This window comes from Salmo trutta, chromosome 17, assembly GCF_901001165.1.
Source record: "Salmo trutta chromosome 17, fSalTru1.1, whole genome shotgun sequence".
Classification (NCBI taxonomy): Eukaryota; Metazoa; Chordata; class Actinopteri; order Salmoniformes; family Salmonidae; genus Salmo; species Salmo trutta.
In genome coordinates, this window is record NC_042973.1 from 54,096,074 (window position 1) to 54,118,415 (window position 22,342).

Below are 22,342 nucleotides of genomic sequence, written 5' to 3' on the forward strand. Positions count from 1 at the left end.
CAATACTTTAATTAGTGCCGTCGTGCAGAAAGTGTAAAGAAAATACAGTTTGATGAGCTACCTACCTAGAAAAATAGCTATAACAGTTACCAGTGTGCATGCACAAATGCGTGACGACAAATTGTATCGAAGTCAAGAAAGCAAGGAGAATGGAATGCCCCATCTAGCTAGTAGTAGAGGGATACAAAACGGTGGTACACAAATGCATAGCTCATAAAAATATATTTTGTTCTAGTCAATGACAATACATGTTGCAAAGTAAATACTAGTGATGTTATGTTTGATACTGTAGCTATGAGACATTCATCAAAATTGCTAAGCAGCTAACTTCGAAGCAGAGTGCCGATGCCTGTATCACTTTATCAGAAGTACTTCATCAGTCATGTCCAAAGCTTCGTTTGATCAAGTGCTTTTTCAAACCATGTGTTGCGAGATCCCACAGATTTCGCCGTGGTTCCGGTGCTTTCTTCAATTAAGCTGCTTTCAAAACACCGACCTCTACTGGATACCGTACTTATAAATATAGTTAGGATTTTGTTCATGTCATTTCACCTGATGCGTAGCTTAGCAGGTAGAGTAGGGAACTATTAGGGATGAGGTTGAATCTCGTTGAAGCACACTATTTTGAAAATAGTTTTATGTAAAACCACACTTTCTGCACTGTTGTTCGAATAATTCATTTTATTTCGAGAGCAGTCAACATTTACACAATTTGTGACGATCGTCGTCGGAAAGAGTAGACCAAAGTGCAGCGTGGTAAGTGCTCATGATATTTCTTTATTTAACTCAGAACACTAAAACAAAACAATAAACAACAGAAAATGAACATCACGTTCTGCAGGCTAACTGAGCTGTACAAAAACAAGATCCCACAACTGAAAGTGGGGAAAAAGGGCTGCCTAAGTATGATTCCCAATCAGAGACAACGATAGACAGCTGCCTCTGATTGGAAACCATACTAGGCCAATAAAGAAAAAGACAACATAGAAATATAACACAGACTGCCCACCCCACACCCTGACCTAACAAAATAAAACGTCTCTCAGGTCAGGGCGTGACACAATTTCTACCGGAGAAAAGTGGGTGAGTGTCATGCTTTTTCGTTTTCAGTCAGGAGGAGGGTTTAAAATTGTTTAATTTACTCCATCCCTTACAAAAAATATTTCCGTTTTGAAACTGCAGTAAAAGTGCAGTAACTGCAGTCGACTGTGGTATTTTGGACGCAGTAACTGCAGAATAACCGCAGTTATGCTGCACTCTAACTACAGTTATACTACAGTGTACTGCACTTTGACTGCAATCTTTTTTCGTAAGGGAGGGGAGAGTCATTTAATTTGTAAATCGATTAAATTACATATAGCTCAATATTTGAGAAATAGTTATTATATCTCGATGTGTGCCTGATGCTGCCCCTCAGCCTTAATTCTCTGCTAGGCGCACCTCAAGTGGTCTTAATCAAATTATCCATAGCCTATGCTATAGGCCTAGGCTATATTAAGTTGTACTTTAAAGTATTTTTACTTACGTACTTTACACCGCTGTCTCACAGCCCTCTGACCTCTGCCTGCGCGTGACCTGTCGTCTGCCTGCCCCGTTTTGTTAGTAAACATATGTTATTCGAATTGTCTGCATCTGGGTCTTATGCTGAGGTCTGATTGTGGGACAAACTATATAACAGTGAAAGCCAGGTAGTCCATCTGTACTTTCTTAGGCAAAACATTCTCAAACATTAATAGTACTGAACAGCCTTTTGGCTTCAACCACTACGTCCCCTTCTGCATTTTATTTTATATCATCTATGGACATAGATAGTGGAACCCCAGAAATGACACCACTCAGCTAGGCTGAAGCTCCAGGGACATGACTTGGGATTTTCTTCCCATTGAGAGTTTTCATTTTCATAATTTTCCCTTTCATAATCTTCCCTCATTTTCCTAATATTCCATTTCGCTTTGCTTATTTCAGCTGTTCTTGCCATAATATGGACTTGGTCTTTTACCAAATAGGGCTATCTTCTGTATACCACCCCTACCTTGTCACAACACAACTGACTGGCTCAAACGCATTAACTTTTAACAAAGCACACCTGTTAATTGCGTTCCAGGTGACTACCTAATGAAGGTGGTTGAGAGAATGCCAAGAGTGTGCAAAGCTGTCAAGGAAAGGGTGGATACATTGAAGAATTTAAAATCTAAAATATATTTTGATTTGTTTAACACTTTTTGAGTTACATGATTCCATATTTGTTATTTCATAGTTTTGATGTCTTCACTATTATTCTACAATGTAGAATATAGTAAAAATAAAGAAAAACCCTGGAATGAGTAGGTGTGTCCAAACTTTGACTGGTACTGTATTTTGGGGGGGACAATTTTACCTGCTTCAAACATTGGGGACCCCTCCTACGCCCTTGCCAAAGAGCATCTGACTAGGCCTTCTATCCTGCTTTACTGGGTACATACTTTTAAAAGCATCAGAAAGGAATTCACCACATGGACAACATTTTAGAATGCCATTTTAATGTCATTGTCTTTTCAAGAATCTAATACAAATGCATACAAATACATTTATTTTCACCTAAGCCACATGTAACCACTGTTGCAATGAACATCACAATACAAATACAATATTTTATCAGAAGTTGGCTTTCAAGCACGGATGGTCAAAAAGGGGAAACATGCACACATGCATTCATTCATACAAGGACGGACACACACACACACACGGACACACACACACACACGGACACACACACACACACACACACACACACACACACACACACACACACACACACACACACACACACACACACACACACACATATAGATGGGACTTTTTACAGCATTAAAGAGGTATGGCTCTAACAATAGTATGTGGAGGGAGGGAGTGGGAAAGAAGGAGGGATTGTGGTAGCAGTAGATGGAAGGGTGGGGGATCGGGGGAGGGAGAAGTGGTAATAGGAAGGAACAGCTAAAGTGTACACAAAACACATATTTCTATATTAGTCAAGCCAACTTTTTACTCAGTAAGTATAAATATTCTTCATCCAAAAGTCAGTGCAGTGTCTTCTGCTCTAGCCTGAGTCCCAGTTAGCTAGCAAGACAGCACAAACAGATCTGGGTCTCAAGCTACTTCTGCTGCAGGGCAAGCTTCAACCGGGTCCTCTTATTTACCACGCCTGGTTTCACCCAGGTCCTCTTCACGTTCCACTACTATACACCCGGTCTGTGTTAGACCTGGTCCATGAAACATCTGTTTCACTTTACACACAAATCACTTTACATACGTTTTCTTGCCGTTTTCCTGTCATTCTTTTTCTCTTTCTATCGTTTCTTTTTTTTGTCACCAAGTACCTCAAAAGTCCAGCTGAGAAGTACTAGTTTGTTTTCTGAGTTTTGTTTGTTTTCCAACCAATCAATCAATTTTGCAGATATAAAAGAGAACAATACATTTACAAGTGTACATTTTTCTTTCCCTTCTCCTGATTTCCCTTTTCTAGCTCCAAAAAGTCCTCCTGTCCGGTGTGTGGTGCGGTAATCCTACTGAATACCTCTGAAGAGACACATGGCAAAGACCATGGCAAACAGCTGTGGAGAAGAACAGAGGAGTGTCAGAACAGCAGTCAGGACAGAGAACAAGACACAAGTAAGTGTTTAAATTCTGCTAGCCTAAACTGGTCGACTGTTCTGCAGCCAAACGATGATGATGAAACTAAACAAAATAAACCAAACTATCTACATGATGACGATTAGATAATTCAGCTCTGGCTTAACCTAATAAATCGACTAGATTGCCATATCTATAATTATGACTTCAGAGATGCCTCCTCAGTAAATTATCCTATGTAATGTATGGTGTGTAACAGTCCTGCAACACCAATATTCTCCACTAAGTGGGGCAATCGTACTATAAACAGGGAAGTGACCAGCACTTGCTTGAAATTATATATTCTCCAGTATTTCAGATTCCGTTGCTGTGTACTGTGTGTGGGGGAGATAAGCTACATGGATTTTTCTAAACAGCTTACATTACCAATCGCACCAACTGATAAGGAAAAAATGTGTTGATTTTTGAGGCTACTCACAAAGCGCTTATTATAAGACACAAAATATTGAATCCTACCTCAATGGTGAGCACCACGATGGCCAGCGCTCCAGCCACATAGATGTACAGCTCAAAGTAGTCCACCACCGCTGAGTAGCAGCCCTGAAAACACACAGAGAGGAAGAGTCTCAGTCACAATTCATTAGTATGAGTCAATATGAGAGAGTATTGAAATGTGTGTGTCTGTGTGTGCGTGCATGCGTGCGTGCATGTGTGTGTGTGTGTGTGTGCTGAAATGCATGGATAATATAAATAGCATCAGAGCTATAACTGAATGCGTCAGTGAACAATAGACTAGATGAATGGGCTGAGAGACAGAGACTGAGACAGGGCCCCTGGCCTCATTGGCTTTTAATGAGGCTCTGTGTGTGAATGGGAGAGACAGCGAGAGACAGACGCCTTCCGGAGATACTGCATTGTTCCACAGGCCTTAACAACAACAGTCGGAGCCTCTCTTTCCTATCAGTGTTCACTGTAATTACATTTCACTCTCAAGACAGTCATTAAAACAGGCAAGCACACACAGAGATAAATATAGACCCGCACACACAAGCACACAAACGTGTGCATTCCGTTAGTCAATATGGCTAAATCCGTTTGTCAATATGGCTAAATACTGTATGTTTCTCCCTCCACACACACGCACACCTGCACGCCCACTTCCCTACCCTACTCCACGCCCGCACTACCCTACCCTACTCCAATCTACATAGTCAAACACAAGCATGCATAAGTATACACACACACACTGCACTACTCTACACTACACAGTAAAACATACTTCCTTAACAGCCAGAACATAGAAAAGCACTAATGAGTCTACCGGTATGAGGACAGTGCCAGTAGAGAAGCAGTCGCGTTATATCATCACTCCAACACACACTCTTCTGCTCTAGTTTAGCTGATAGGCCAAAGGAGGGTTTTGTCTCCCAGTGTGACAGAGAGAGGGGGCAGTGGTAGCCTCGAGGTTAGAGTGACGAACATGCAACTGGAAGGTAGCCAGTTCAAATCCTAGGGTAGGAATGTGGAGGGCTACCAGATATCTCAGGTGCCACCTACTGCTGGTGTGATGTACTACCTGTTCTGTGGGAACTGCTCTAGGTGCCCTGCTCTGGAGGTCCTGCTCCAGGGGCGATTTTTTTTTTTTTCTTCTCCATTCTCTTTGTTGAATGGGTCAATAAAGATTATTAAAGGGTTCATAGTAGTATGAAGTAGTCTAGTACCAGTACCCACCTTGTTGTTTCTGAACAGCATGTTCCCCATCAAACACTCCTCCTGGGGGATGTAGGCTGAGTCTCCGGGGTGACTACCCCTCCTGCAGCAGGCCGCAGGGACCATCTCATTAGGGTTGATCCGTCTGAACAGGCTCTCCTCAAAGTCCACCGGGCTGTTCACACCGCAGCAGTCAAACTGGGGAGGAGAGGAGAGGTGGGTAAATTACACTGAGTATACAAAACATTAAGAACACATGCTCTTTCCATGACATAGACTGGCCAGGTGAATCCAGGTGAAAGCTATGGTCCCTTATTGATGCCACTTCAGTGGAGATGAAAGGGAGGAGACAGGTTAAAACCTCTTATGGATAGGGGGCAGTATTTTCACGTCCAGATGAAAAGCATGCCCAGAGTAAACTGCCTGCTATTCAGGCCCAGAAGGTAGGATATGCATATTATTAGTAGATTGAGATAGAAAACACTCTGAAGTTTCTAAAACTGTTTGAATGATGTCTGTGAGTATAACAGAACTCATAAGGCAGGCGAAAACCTGAGAAAAATCCAACGAGGAGGTGGGCAATCTGAGGCTTGTAGTTTTTCAAGTGATTCCCTATCCTAACTACAGTGTCTGTGGGGTCATATTGTACTTCCTAAGGCTTCCACTAGATGTCAACAGTCTTTAGAACGTTGTTTCAGGCTTCTACAGTGAATGGGTAGAGAATAAGTGCTGATGGAACTAGGTATCCGAAAAAAAGGCACGAGCTCAGAAAACGCTCGCTACCTTGGGAGCGAGCTGAGTTCATCTTCATTCCTAAAGAGAAAGGAATTGTCCAGTTGGAATTTTATTGAAGATTTATGATAAAAACATCCAAAAGATTGATTCTATACATCGTTTGACATGTTTCTACAAACTGTAGTATAACTTTTTTGACTTTGTCGTCTGGATTTAGTAAGCGCGTGCCTTGCATTTGGAATAGTGAACATAACACACAAACAAAATGGAGGTATTTGGACATAAAGATGAACTTTATCGAACAAAACAAACATTTACTGCGGAACTGGGATTCCTGGGAGTGCATTCTGATGAAGATCATCAAAGGTAAGTGTAGATTTATAATGCTATTTCTGACTTCTGTTGACTCCACAATATGGCGGGTATCTGTATAGCTTCTTTTGGTTTCTGAGCGCTGTACTCAGATTATTGCAAAGTTTGCTTTTGTCGTGAAGCTTTTTAGAAATCTGACAAAGCGGTTGCATTAAGGAGAAGTGTATCTTTAATTCTGTGCATAACACTTGTATATTTTGTCAGTTTATGATAAGTAAGTATTTCTTAAGTATTTCTGTAAATTGATGTGGCTCTCTGCAAAGTCACCGGCGGTTTTGGAGGCAAAACATTACTGAACATAACGTGCCAATGTAAACTGAGATTTTTGGATATAAATATGAACTTTATCGAACAAAACATGCATGTATTGTGTAACATGAAGTCCTATGAGTGCCATCTGATGAAGATCATCAAAGGTTAGTGATTAATTTTAGCTGTATTTCTGGTTTTTGTGACGCCTCTCCTTGCTTGGAAAATGGTGTGTGGTTTTTCTTGTCTAGGTGCTGTCCTAACATAATCTAATGCTATGCTTTCGCCGTAAAGCCTTTTTGAAATCGGACACGGTGGTTGGATTAATGAGAATCTTATCTTTAAAATAGTGTATAATACTTGTATGTTTGAGGAATTTTAATTATGAGATTTTTGCTGTTTTAAATTTGGCGCCCTGCACTTTCACTGGCTGTTGTCAAATCGATCCCGCTAAAGGGATTTGATTCGTAAGAAGTTAAATAAATGTTTAATCCTTGAGAACATTGAGACATTGATTGTGTATGTGTGCCATTCAGAGGGTGAATGGCAAGACAAAATATTGAAGTGCTTTTGAACGGGGTATGGTAGTACAGTGGGGAGAACAAGTATTTGATACACTGCCGATTTTGCAGGTTTTCCTACTTACAAAGCATGTAGAGGTCTGTAATTTTTATCATAGGTACACTTCAACGGTGAGAGACGGAATCTAAAACAAAAATCCAAAAAATCACATTGTATGATTTTTAAGTAATTCGTTTACATTTTATTGCATGACATAAGTATTTGATCACCTACCAACCAGTAAGATTTCCAGCTCTCACAGACCTGTTAGTTTTTCTTTAAGAAGCCTTCCTGTTCTCCACTCATTACCTGTATAAAAGACACCTGTCCACACACACAATCAAACAGACTCCAACCTCTCCACAATGGCCAAGACACAATGGCCAAGACCAGAGAGCTGTGCAAGGACATCAGGGATACAATTGTAGACCTGCACAAGGCTGGGATGTGCTACAGGACAATACGCAAGCAGCTTGGTGAGAAGGCAACAACTGTTGGCGCAATTATTAGAAAATGGAAGAAGTTCAAGATGACTGTCAATCACCCTCGGTCTGGGGCTCCATGCAAGAGCTCACCTCGTTGGGCATCAATGATCATGAGGAAGGTGAGGGATCAGCCCAGAACTACACGGCAGGGCCTGGTCAATGACCTGAAGAGAGCTGGGACCACAGTCTCAAAGAAAACCATTAGTAACACACTACGCCGTCATGGATTAAAATCCTGCAGCGCACGCAAGGTCCCCCTGCTCAAGCCAGTGCATGTCCAGGCCCGTCTGAAGTTTGCCAATGACCATCTGGATGATCCAGAGGAGGAATGGGAGAAGGTCATGTGGTCTGATAAGACCAAAAACCTCTATTTTTGTCTCAACTCCACTCGCCGTGTTTGGAGGAAGAAGGATGAGTACAACCCCAAGAACACCATCCCAACCGTGAAGTGAGATCTTGGCCAACAACCTCCTTCCCTCAGTAAGAGCATTGAAGATGGGTCGTGGCTGGGTCTTCCAGCATGACAATGACCCGAAACACACAGCCAGGGCAACTAAGGAGTGGCTCCGTAAGAAGCATCTCAGGGTCCTGGAGTGGCCTAGCCAGTCTCCAGACCTGAACCCAATAGAAAATCTTTGGAGGGAGCTGAAAGTCCATATTGCCCAGCGACAGCAGCAAAACCTGAAGGATCTGGAGAAGGTCTGTCTGGAGGAGTGGGCCAAAATCTCTGCTGCAGTGTGTGCAAACCTGGTCAAGAACTACAGGAAACGTATGGTCTCTGTAATTGCAAACAAAGGTTTCTGTACCAAATATTAAGTTCTGCTTTTCTGATGTATCAAATACTTATGTCATGCAATAAAATGCAAATGAATTACTTAAAAATCATACAATGTGATTTTCTGGATTTTTGTTTTAGATTCCGTCTCTCACAGCTGAAGTGTACCTATGATAAAAAATTACAGACATATACATGCTTTGTAAGTAGGAAAACCTGCAAAATCGGCAGTGTATCAAATACTTGTTCTCCCCACTGTAGGTGTCAGGCGCACTTGTTTGTGTCAAGAACTGCAGCGCTCCTGGGTTTTTCAGGCTTAACTTCTATGGGCTAGGTGGGACGTGACCGTCCCACACTATTCAACAGCCAGTGAAATAGCATGGTGCGAAATACAAAACAGCAAAAATCTCAATTTCATTTTCTCAAACAACTATTTTACACCATTTTAAAGATAAGACTCTCGTTAATCTAACCACATTGTCCGATTTCAAAAAGGCTTTACGGCGAAAGCATAAAATTTGATTATGTTAGGACATAAACTTCACAAGAAAATCCACACAGCCATTTTCCAAGCAAGGACATGCATCACAAAAACCAAAAGTACAGCTAAAATATTCACTAACCTTTGATCTTCATCAGATGGCACTCAAAGGACTTCATGTTATACAATACATGTATGTTTTGCTCGATAAAGTTCATATTTATATCCAAAAACAGCATTTTAGATTGGCGCGTGATGTTCAGAAAATGTATTCCCACCAAACCTCCGGTGAATGTGCACATCAATTTACAAAAATACTAATTATAAACATAGATCAAATTTACAACAGTTACTGAAATAATTATAGATACACTACTCCTTGACGCAACCGCTTTGTCAGATTTCAAAATAACTTTACGGAGAAAGCACATTGTTCAATATTCTGAGTACATTGCTCAGCCATCGAAGCAAGCTATACAGCTACCCGCCAAGTTCTGGCATCAACAGAACTCTGAATTAGTATTATAAATATTTTCTTACCTTTGCTGATCTTCGTCAGAATGCACTCCGAGGACTCCTACTTCCACAAGAAATGTTCTTTTTGTTCGAAATACTCCATATTTATGTCCAAATACCTCTGTTTTGTTTGTGCGTTCAGATCACTATCCAAAGGCATAACGCGCGAGCGCAGTACCAGAGACGAAAAGTCAAATAGTTCCATTACCGTTCGTAGAAACATGTCAAACGTTGTTTACAATCAATCTTTAGGGTATTTTTAACGTAAAAATGCGATAATATTCCAACCGGACAATAGCGTATTCATTCCAGGAGAAAAAGGAGGGGCGCGCTGGCGGGATCGAGTATCACCAAGCCCTTTGTCCATAGGCAGTCCACTCATTGACTGAGCTACTATTCTCTGCCCGGTAACAGGAGAATGATGAAAAAACTTTCTGAAAGCTGTTGACAGCCAATGGAAGCCTTAGGAAGTGCAACATGACCCCACAGACACAGTAGTTTTGATAAGGATTCAAAATAAGAACTGCAATTCTCAGATCTCCCACTTCCTGGTTGGATTTTTCTCAGGTTTTTGCCTGCCATATGAGTTCTGTTATACTCACAGACATCATTCAAACAGTTTTAGAAACTCCAGAGTGTTTTCTATCCAAATCTACTAATAATATGCAAATATTAGACTCTGGGCCCGAGTATTAGGCCTATTACTCTGGGCACGCTTTTCATCCAAAATCGAAAATACTGCCCCCTATACCTTGAAAGGTTAACAGTTTCTCATGTGTATCAAGAATGGTCCACCACCCAAAGGACATCCAGCCAACTTGACACAACAGCTTTATTAGTCGTATGTACAGCATACACATGGTATACACCGTCCAACGAAATGCAAACAAAGTAAATGGCTCAGAAAATATAATAAACATTTTAGTATAAGTATAATACAGGAAGGCACAATTTATAGCCCAATAATTACATGTGTTTTGGGGAAGGGGAATTGGGGGCAAGCGTTTAAATTGTGCAGAACTTAGTAATACTAATAAGAGTCTGGTAGCAGCAGTTGTGATGTGTGTATCATGAATGTATGTGTGTGTGTGAGTGAGTGCATGTGTGGAGAGTCAGTACAGGTGGTCAGTCCTGTTCAAAGTGTTAACCAGTATGATGGCTTGTAGATAAACTGTCAATGAGCACATTTACATGCACAGCAATAATTAAATATTAAACTATGTCAGTAGGCAGTTTATGCAATAGTCATGTAAACACCTTACTCTGCTTATCTTAATCGGCCTGTGGTCAAAATTGAAGAAGGAATATGCAGATTAAAAGTGAGTCTGAATGTATGCATCTTAGAAGTAGTTTTCACATAGAAACATTACACAGTGCATTCGGAAAGTAATCAGAACCCTTGACTTTTTCCACATTTTGTTACTTTACAGCCTCATTCTAAAATTGATTAAATTCTCTTTTTTCCCCTCATCAATCTACACACAATACCCCATAATGACAAAGCAAAAACAGGTTTTTAGAAATGTTGCACATTTTGTAAAGTACTCAGTACTTTGTTGAAGCACCTTTGGCAGCGATTACAGCCTTGAGTCTTCTTGGGTATGACGCTACAAGCTTGGCACACCTGTATTTGGGGAGTTTCTCCCATTCTTCTTTACAGATCCTCTCAAGCTCTGTCAAGTTGGATGGGAAGCGTCGCTGCACAGCTATTTTCATAATCCAAGATGGCGTAGCAGTGGGAGCAGTCTGTTTTGATTGTCTTGTCCTGTCCCTTGTATATATCGTTTTTATCTTCGTATATATTTTTTATCTAATTGTCCATCTATGGACTGAACATACTCTCCTGCAACCCGCCTCACCCAATGTGGTATGGATCCGCTATTTTTACACTTTTGAACCGGAACCCCCATCTGGAGCTAGCCAGCTAACTAGCTACTAGCTAGTAGTCAGTTAGCCACTGCTAGCGGTTGCGACGTCCCCCTGAGGCCCATCTGCTAGCCGTGGCCTGCTAACTGTCTGAATTGCCGTGCCTTCAGCTCGCCTAGCTACTCACTGGACCCTATGATCACTCGGCTACACATGCCCCTCCCTAATGTCAATATGCCTTGTCTATTGCTGTTTTGTTTAGTAATTTTTATCTTATTTGACTGTTGAGCTTCCAGCCCTGCTCAATATACCTTAGCTAGCCCTTATGTTCCACCTCCACACATGCGGTGACCGCACCTGGCTTAAATGGTGCCTCTAGAGACAAAACCTCTCATCGTCACTCAATGCTTAGGCTTACCTCCTCTGTCCTCACTTCCTACCGTACCCTTGTCTATACATTATGCCTTGAATTTATTCTTCCGCGCCTAGAAACCTGCTCCTTTTACTCTCTGTTCCAAACGCACTAGACGACCAGTTCTTTTAGCCTTTAGCTGTACTCTTATCCTACTCCTCCTTTGTTCCTCTTGGATTTAGAGGTTAAACCAGGCCCTGCAGCCCCCAGCATCACTCCCATTCCCCAGGCGCTCTCATTTGTTGATTTTTGTAACCTAAAAAGCATTGGTTTCATGCATGTTAACATTAGAAGCTTCCTCCCTAAGTTTGTTTTATTCACTGCTTTAGCACACTCCACCAACCCGGATGTCCTAGTCGTATCTGAATCCTGACTTAGGAAGGCCACCAAAAATCCTGAAATGTCCATCCCTAACTATAACATTTTTCGACAAGATAGAACTGCCAAAGGGGGCGGAGTTACCCTGCAGAGTTCTGTCATACTATCCAGGTCTGTGCCCAAACAATTCGAGCTTCTACTCCGCCCCCAGTTGTGCCATGGACACCATATGTGAATTGATCGCCCCCCATCTATCTTCAGAGTTCGTACTGTTAGGTGACCTAAACTGGGACATGCTTAACACCCCGGCCGTCCTACAATCTAAGATAGATGCCCTCAATCTCACACAAATCATCAAGGAACCTACCAGGTACAACCCTAAATCCGTAACCATGGGCACTCCCTTAGATATCATCCTGACCAACCTGCCCTCTAAATACACCTCTGCTGTCTTCAACCAGGATCTCAGCGATCATTGCCTGCGTGCGTAATGGGTCCGTGGTCAAACGACAACCCCTCATCCCTGTCAAATGCTCCCTAAAACACTTCGGCGAGCAGGCCTTTCTAATCGACCTGGCCCGGGTATCCTGGATTGCTCTTCAAAAGTTTCTTCTCCATCTTAAATAAGCATGCCCCATTCAAAAAATGTGGAACTAAGAACAGATATAGCCCTTGGTTCCCCCCAGACTTGACTGCCCTTAACTAGCACAAAAACATCCTGTGGTGTTTTTCATTAGCATCGAATAGCCCCCGCGGTAAGTCAGGAACCAATACACACTCAGTCAGTTAGGAAAGCAAAGGCTAGCTTTTTCAAACAGAAATTTGCTTCCTGTAGCACTAATTCCATAAATGAGGTATTTGTATTCCGCGCCACGCGATTCCACTGGCTGTTGACTAGGTTAATCAAGTGAGGACTACAGCCTGAGACAGGGACAGGTTGAAGATGTCCAAGAAGACACCTGCTAAGTAGATTATTGTATTTTGTATGTCTACCAAAAGCAAGTATCGGTGTTGGGGTCAATTCCCTTTCAAGGCAGTCAATTCTGGAAGTGAACTGATTAGAATTGACTTGAATTGAGTATATTGAAATGGAATTGACCTCAAGCTTAGAAAGTACAATATTTTAGCCTTACAGTGTTCATGATAGCGTTCCACGTTCCAGTGAAGACATCAGTGTTATTGTAGCCCTGGTAGTGCCTCTTCAGCTCCTTAGTGAAGTACTCTCTGGTCAGCTATACAGGAACATGGAGAATGTTAGTATTAGTTCTGTATGGTCAGAGGTTTTACTGTATCACCATGATGAAGGGGACAGTGTTTGCACACTACAGTGGATGGTCATAGGATCTATAAGGACAGAATTTACTCACATGCTCCCGGAATATGAAGGCCAGGATGGCTGCAGCTAGTTCCGCCAGGAAGATGACCAGGATAAGCATGAAGAACTGCAGGGACACAGGAGAGAGGGCAGGAGGGAGAGAGAGAGGGGCAGGGGTGGTGGACAAGAAATTTAGTGAGAGGAGAGACGGAGAGAGATAAAGGGAGAGAACGAGTAACAGAGTTAGTATCAGCAAAAGTGAGTGCGTCACAAAAAATTCAACATTAACTATGCATGTGGCCTGGTGCATCGAAGGCAAATTATTATGGCTTATTTATTTTCCATCTATCTCAGGCCAGCATGACTCTCTCTCTCTCGCTCACATACAAAGAGCAGCAGACACTTGTTCTCAATGATGACTCCACAGCAGCAAAGGAATGTTTATAACACTGTTATAACACTGTGACCTACTGTACTATCACAATTACTCTATAATATAACACAGTGTAGGCCTACTTACAAACATCAGCAGACACTTGTTCTCCCGGATGGCTCCACAGCAGCCCAGGAAGCCCAATAGGAAAAGCATTCCCCCCATGGCCAGGATGATGTAGACTCCTGTGAAGAGCAGAGGGTTGGCTGCTACGATCTCCTTGAAGCCTGTAGGGTCCACCAGCACCCACACACCCACACCCAGGAGGAAGGAGCCTCCCAGCTGGGAAAAAGAGGGGAGAGGGGGGGAAGTGGGAGAGAGAGGGTTAAGTTTAGTTTATCTGCATATAATAATTACAATTAATGGAAGAAACAGAACACGTGCAGTTGAGGTAGGAAACCTAACAGAGACTTATGAAAACCTCACCAAAGAGGGATGGAGGGAGAGTTAAATCACTGTCACAACCTCTACTTTTTGAATATGGTACTGAACTCCTTGTATGTGACTCCTCCATCTTGGCTCCATGTCCATCTTATCAGCTATAAAAGTAATATTTACATGATGACTGTATGTCAGAGTGTCACTGGCTCTGTAGTAGATCCTGAGGAAGTCTGTGGGAGGAGGAAATTGGGTCAGCACTCCCTCTAATGGTGTCTCTGGCTCTGGTCTCCCTATCTTTGCAACTGTTCCCCCAAGAGATCATTTCAGCTCTTTCATATGTACCAATCTGTTACATTTGTATACCCCTTGCAGGGGAGTAACATGTAAAATGTTTTGTGTTCCTTATGTTTCTGTAAGGGCTGTCGCCAGAAGAAGGGGACCAAAGCGCAGCGTGGTACGTGTTCATGATTTTTATTATCAAAACACTCAAACAAAAATAACAAAACGAAAAGCCAACAGTTCCGTCAGGTACTCTATACAAAACAGAAAACAACAACCCACAAACACAGGTGGGAAAAAGTCTGCCTAAGTATGATTCCCAATCAGAGACAACGATAGACAGCTGCCTCTGATTGGAAACCATACTCGGCGAAAACAAAGAAATAGAATGCCCACCCCACACCCTGACCTAACCAAATAGAGAAGAAACACAGCTCTCTAAGGTCAGGGCGTGACAGTTTCCTTATGTGGTAGTATGGCAAAGTAACTGAATGTTGAAGGCTTCAATGAAAAGTCATAGCAAGCCAAGAGCAGTCTCTGGGAGATATTCCCACCTCTGAGAGAAGTCGCTGGTGTAGAGCCGGCTGCTTCCTCCAGCCAATCTTCCAGCTTTCCATCAGCCCTGAGTGCCCTGCCCACCTCTCTGCCATAGAAACCTCTCCACTTTCTTTGCCAGCTACCTGACAAACAGGGATCTCTGTCGTCTGTAACTACGGAGACGGCAACTCCTAGCATCGTTCACCCACTTCCACGAGAAAACCAGTTTATTGCCGTGTGGTAATAATTTCTGTTGGCTTTCTGACTTGCTAACACAAACAGAGAGTGGGGGAATGCATTTAAAGTAGTACTACCGACACATGGAAGTGGGTTTGGGGAAGCCAAGGAAGGGTAAAAGAGGTGACCAGGGTGGGGTATAACTACTGAGGTAAGGGGTTAAATCAACACTTAGGATTCTGCTCTTTCATTTATTGTTTCATAAACTGTAGGGGGTGGGGAGAGGGATGGGGTGAGGGGGAGAGATAGGGAAGAGTAGCGATAAAGAAAGGGGTGATAAAACAAATATACAGTTTATATATAGTCACATACACCGAATAGGTGCAGTGAAATGTTTATTTCTATTACACATTCTCATTCACAGCAACAACCTGGTGAATAAATTGGCCAATTGGACACTGGGGATGACTAGGTGGACATGACCTGACTGCAGTTCTGCGTCATAACCAACTTAAGTGGGCAAATGCTCTACTTCGATGGCCACTGGCATGCTGAAGAAGTGGGTTCTTCAAGGATAAATCCCGGTTTCAACTTCACGTGGCAGATGTGTGGGCGAGTGGCGGTGGGATTATGGTATGGCCAGGTATAAACTATGGAGAACGAACACAATTGCATTTTATCTATGGCAATTTGAATGCACAGAGATACTGTGATGAGATCCTGAGGCCCATTGTCATGCCATTCATCAGCCCAATCACCTCATGTTTCGGCATGATAATGCACGGCCAGATCCATGACGCAAGGATCTGTACACAATTTCTGGAAGCTGAATGTCCCAGTTCTTCCATGGCCTGCATACTCACCAGACATGTCAACCATTGAGCGTGTTTGGGATGCTCTGAATCGATGTGTATGACAACGTGTTCCAGTTCCCACCAATATCCAGAGGAGTGGGACAACATTCCACAGACCACAATCAACATCCTGATCAACTCTATGCAAAGGAGATGTGTCGCCCTGCATGAGGCAAATGGTGGTCACACCAGATACTGACTGGTTTTCTGATCCACGGCCCCTACCTTTTTTTTTTAAGGTATCTGTGACCAACAGATGCATATCTCTATTCCCAGTCATGTGACATCCATGGATTAGATCCTAATTAATTGATTTCAATTCCAATTTTGATTTCCTTATATGAACTGTAACTCAGTAAAATCTTTGAAATTGTTGCATGTTGCATTTATATTTTTGTTCAGTGTAGATAACTCGTGAGGATGAAAGGGAGTAGAGATCTGAGGACATAAGGAAAGGTGGGGTGAAGGAGAGGCAAAAGACTGGTTATATCTCCTATGACTGTTTTGACACTGTTATAACGCAAAGGGACATTTTCGAGCGGTTCTCGAGAAACAATACTGTTGTGTAAACTTGCGAAATTCTCGAACGCTACCTCACGACACTCACCCCCCTCCAAGCAGTGCAGTGTAAACAGAACTTTCTCGTTGAGCTCAACACTTCTACAGTATAAATGGTAATAGCAGAGCAATGTTTTGAAAGAGCTGTACAGACATTTTCCTTATATTTGAGACTTGTTTTAACTGAAATTGGAGTAACTGCCTATCGCGGTAGCTGCCACTTCTCGGCTGCACTGGGCCACGTAAAACTATTGAATCCCATTCCCACCACTATCATTTTTATTTACGTTTTGTGATAAGTTTGTCAAACTACATAAGTAAAACATTTTAGATAGTAGATCAGGCCTGGGCATTTCTTTTCCATGGATGGCCACATTATAATATTTTTGCACTCGCGGGCCAGAATCATATTACAGGATTATACATAATGTGCATGACTGTTGACAGCTATATCTACTGTAAATCACATCCAGATGTGCTACTTAACGTTTTTAACATGCACAGAAATAAACAAACTTTTTTTTATTTACATGTTTTCTTTTTAGTAGGTATTTTCATTATTAAACATGCAATGAACTGCGCGGAGAGAAAATTACACTGCGCATTCAGCACCACGGACAGAACTCTTGTTAACGGGTATGCACAAAAACACAAGGAGAGAGAGCTCAACATTACATTTAAACGACTAAACCAGTGTGAGGAGTGAAGTCTGATGGGCATTGACTAAAGCAGTGAAGTCAGGTATAGTTTCTGACGTTGCTATGCGCAGGATTGCTAAGAGGTGGGAGTCAGTAAGAGATTATCTGTGCCTTGACTTGTTATATTTCATCACTGAAAATGTCTGTTCACATACATAGGTTGACCCAAACAGTACAAACATCTTCTGAACATGAATCCTAATCTTTGGAAAGTTTTGTTCATCGGAGATGCATAGAACCTCGACAGGGACATTGTTTTGAATAGTTCTACAATCACTGCATCAGACTGAAGATCGTTCAACTCAAATTGCAGGTTAGTGGGAGCATTATCCACATTGAAGGTGAAAGGAGAGGAAACCAACAGCATGTCATTTTCCAACACTTTGAAATCCTCAAAACGACAAGAAAACTCACCATTCAAAGCACTTAGAGGCGTAGTTTACTTCTCCCGCTGATCATCTGATCGGGAACAGACTAGTAGTGTTGGAGGGTGGGTGAGATTGTTGGCCTAAACTTGGCGGGTCAGGAGGAGTAATTTTCCTTTGAAAGCTTTGACAAGGCTGTACATCTGATGTGCAAAAAGGCCCTTCCCTTGTAGTTTGGAATTCAGTTCATTCATGAGGGCCATGATGTGCACGGGGAAGGCAAGCCCTGAAAAAATGGCGCCGGAAGAAATGGCAGCAGTTTTACAGGCGCCCAACCAATTGTGCTATTATGTGGGTTTTTTGGCGTTATTTGTAACTTATTTTGTACATAATGTTTCTGCAACCGCATCTTACGGCAAAAAAGAGCTTCTGGATATCAAGGACAGCGATCACTCACCTCGGATTAGACAAAGATTTTTTCTACAACAAGGACGACACACAAGATATTCTCCAAACACCCCACAGGGCCGACATCCCCGTTATTTGCAAGAGGAAGCGACACAGGTACAGAGGACAAAGGGCAAGATGCCTGGTCAGGACCCGGAGAAGGCGACTGGGAAAGCTGCATTTACCGTCAATACTACTCGCCAACGTGCAATCATTGGACAATAAATTAGACGAGGTACGATCAAGAATATCCTATAAACAGGACATCAAAAACTGTAATATCCTATGTTTCAGGAAATTGTGGCTGAATGACGACATGGATATTCAGCTAGCGGGATACACGCCGCACCGGGTATAGTAGTGATAAATTGCAGGCCACACTTCTTGCCCAGAGACTTTTCAGCTAAACTTTTCATGGCAGTTTATTTACCACCACAGACAGATGCTGGCACGAAGACCGCACTCAGTCAGCTGTATAAGGAAATAAGCAAACAGGAAACCACTCACCAAGAGGCGGTGCTCCTAGTGGCCGGAGACTTTAATGCAGGGAAACTTAAATCAGTTCTACCTAATTTCTATCACCATGTTAAATGTGCAACCAGAGGGAAAAAAATTCTAGATCACCAGTACTCCACACACAGACGTGTACAAAGCTCTCCCTTGCCCTCCAGTTGGTAAATCCGACCACAACTCTATCCTCCTGATTCCTGCTTACAAGCAAAAATTAAAGCAGGAAGCACCAGTGACTCGGTCTATAAAAAAAAGTGGTCAAATGAAGCAGATGCTAAACTACAGGACTGTTTTGCTATCACAGACTGGACCATGTTCTGGGATTCTTCCGATGGCATTGAGGAGTACACCACATCAGTCACTTGCTTTATCAATAAGTGCATCGAGGACGTCGTCCCCACAGTGACTGTACGTGCATACCCCCAACAAGAAGCCATGGATTACAGGCAACATTTGCACTGAGCTAAAGGGTAGAGCTGCCATTTTCAAGGTGCGGGACTCTAACCCGGAAGCTTACAAGAAATCCTGCAATGCCCTGCGACAAACCATCAACAGGCAAAGCGTCAACACAGGGCTAAGATTGAATCATACTACACCGGCTCCGACGCTCGTCTTATGTGGCAGGGCTTGCAAACTATTACAGACTACAAAGGGAAGCACAGCCACGAGCTGCCCAGTGACACGACTCTACCAGACGAGCTAAATCACTTCTATGATCGTTTCGAGGCAAGCGGGGCCAGACGGATAACCAGGACGTGTGCTTCGGGCATGTGCTGACCAACTGGCAGGTGTCTTCACTGACATTTTCAACATGTCCCTGATTGAGTCTGTAACACCAACATGTTTCAAGCAGACCACCCTAGTCCCTGTGCCCAAGAACACAAAGACAACCTGCCTAAAGGACTACAGACCCGTAGCACTCACGTCCGTAGCCATGAAGTGCTTTGAAAAGTTGGTAATGGCTCACATCAACACCATTACTCCAGAAACCCTAGACCCACTCCAATTTGCATACCGCCCAAACAGATCCACAGATGATGCAATCTCTATTGCACTCCACACTGCCCTTTCCCACCTGGACAAAAGGAACACTTATGTGAGAATGCTATTCATTGACTACAGCTCAGCATTCAACACCATAGTACCCTTAAAGCTCATCACTAAGCTAACAATCCTGGGACTAAACACCTCCCTCTGCAACTGGATCCTGGACTTCCTGACGGGCCGCCCCAGGTGGTGACGGTAGGTAGCAACACATCTGCCACGCTGATCCTCAACACTGGGGCCCCTCGGGGGTGCGTGCTCAGTCCCCTCCTGTACTCCCTGTTCACCCATGACTGCATGGCCAGGCTCGACTCCAACACTATCATTAAGTTTGCAGATGACACAACAGTGGTATAGGTCAGAGACCTGGCCGGGTGGTGCCAGAATAACAACCTATCCCTCAACGTAACCAAGACTAAGGAGATGATTGTGGACTAAAGGAAAAGGAGGACCGAGCACACCCCCATTCTCATCGAGGCTGTAGTGGAGCAGGTTGATAGCTTCAAGTTCCTTGGTGTCCACATCAACAACAAACTAGAATGGTCCAAACACACCAAGACAGTCGTGAAGAGGGCACGACAAAGCCTATTCCCCATCAGGAAACTAAAAAGATTTGGCATGGGTCCTAAGATCCTCAAAAGGTTCTACAGCTGCAACATCAAGAGCATCTTGATTGGTTGCATCACTGCCTGGTATGGCAATTGCTCGGCCTCTGACCGCAAGGCACTACGAGGGTAATGCGTACAGCCCAGTACCTCACTGGGGCTAAGCCGCCTGCCATCCAGGACCTCTATAACAGGCGGTTTCAGAGTAAGGCCCTAAAAATTGTCAAAGACCCCAGCCACAGACTGTTCTCTCTACTACCGCATGGCAGCGGTACCGGAGTGCCAAGTCTAGGACAAAAAGTCTTCTCAACAGTTTTTACCCCCAAGCCATAAGACTCCTGAACAGGTAATCAAATGGCTACCCGGACTATTTTGCCAACCCCTCTTTTACGCTGCTGCTACTCTCTGTTTATCATATATGCATAGTCACTTTAACTCTACATTCATGTACATACTACCTCAATTGGGCTGACCAATCAGTGCTCCCACACATTGGCTAACCGGGCTATCTGCATTGTGTCCCGCCACCCACCACCTGCCAATCCCTCTTTTACGCTACTGCTACTCTCTGTTCATCATATATGCATAGTAACTTTAACCATATCTACATGTACATACTACCTCAATCAGCCTGACTAACCGGTGTCTGTATGTAGCCTCGCTACTTTTATAGCCTCGCTACTGTATATAGCCTGTTTTTTTCCTGTTTTATTTCTTTACTTACCTAACACCTTTTTTTGCACTATTGTTTAGAGCCTGTAAGTAAGCATTTCACTGTAAGGTCTACACCTGTTGTATTCGGCGCACGTGACAAATAAACTGATTTGATACTTCAATAAAGACATATTTCGATGTCCACTCTTGCTGGAACATTGTCTACTTTCCTTTTCTTTGAAATCTTTTGAAAAACATTTTTCAAAAGAAAACAAGACAAAACAAGACAAAACAAATGGAAAATGAAAGGCGGATCGGCGATGTCTAGAAGACCGGTGATGTCGACCGCCCAACACCGCCAGAACGAGGGACCGACCACGGCGGATCTCTGCGTCCACAGATGGTACACGTGAAGGAACCTCCTCCGGTCTCCCTGAGCGCAGAACCTCCCAGCTCCATGGGTATCGGAGCGGTGGTGCTGGGGGATGGAACCGACAGATCCCGATCTTGAAGTCCGCGGGTAGCCAGCAGGTTATCCAGCCGAATGGACACTTCCACCAGCTGGTCAAACTGCAGTGATAGTTGTCGATCAGGGCCCTGTTGTTCCATCCCGCGCCGGCGTCCAGGGTCCGTAAGCCCATCGCAAACTCCTGGGCGCTCCTCGTCCCCTGCCTCAGGTGTAAGAGACGTTCACCCGCCACTCTACCCTCGGGTGAAATCCTCAAAGTGGTCCAGCGCCGCATCTCCTTCTCCCCACACAACGTTGGCCCACTCCAGAGCTTTCCCCGAGAGGCACGAGACGAGGGCGAACACCCTCTCACGGCCCGAGGGAGCCGGGTGAACGGTCGCCAGGTATAAATCCAGCTGCAGCAGGAAACCCTGGCAGCGTGCGGCCGTCCCATCGTACTCCCTGGGAAGTGCGAGACGAATCCCACTGGAACCAGGTGCGGAGGGGGTGAGTAGTGGAGACCCCTGTTGTGCTGGTGGGGGCGCTGGAGGGACTCTCTGTCTCTCCCAGCGGTCCATCGTCTGGACAACGCGGTCCATGGCGGCACCGAGATGGTGAAGCATCGCTCCATACTCCTGGACGCGCACCTCGACTCCGCTACCAGGGGTACCTGCTCCTGCTGACTCCATAATTCGTGTGTGGAATTCTGTAATGGAGTGCGTAACTGGCTGCAGGGAAGTCAGGCACAGGAGAGCAGAAATGCGTAGCAAACGCAGATCTTTATTGAGGCGAACAAAACACGGCACATCCTGGAGTACACGTACATTTACACATAACAATTCCACACACAGACATGGGGGGAAACAGAGGGTTATATGCAAGACGAGTAATGAGGGAATGCAAACCAGGTTTGCCGAAAAACAAGACAAAACAAATGGAAAATGAAAG

General features: G+C 43.6%; 1 protein-coding gene across 1 annotated transcript in view; it reads right to left on the bottom strand.

The window, feature by feature from the left end:
• Positions 1–2,498: 2,498 nt before the first annotated feature.
• Positions 2,499–22,342, bottom strand: part of LOC115152432 (tetraspanin-18) — a 111,891-nt gene continuing 92,047 nt past the window's right edge. The window contains exons 4-9 of the mRNA XM_029697309.1: positions 13,925–14,119; positions 13,457–13,531; positions 13,223–13,321; positions 5,341–5,517; positions 4,126–4,209; positions 2,499–3,590 (exon numbers count right to left, since the gene is read on the bottom strand). Coding sequence (XP_029553169.1) covers positions 3,543–3,590; positions 4,126–4,209; positions 5,341–5,517; positions 13,223–13,321; positions 13,457–13,531; positions 13,925–14,119 — 678 coding nt within the window. The 3' untranslated portion in view covers positions 2,499–3,542. The remainder of the gene's footprint in view (positions 3,591–4,125; positions 4,210–5,340; positions 5,518–13,222; positions 13,322–13,456; positions 13,532–13,924; positions 14,120–22,342) is intronic.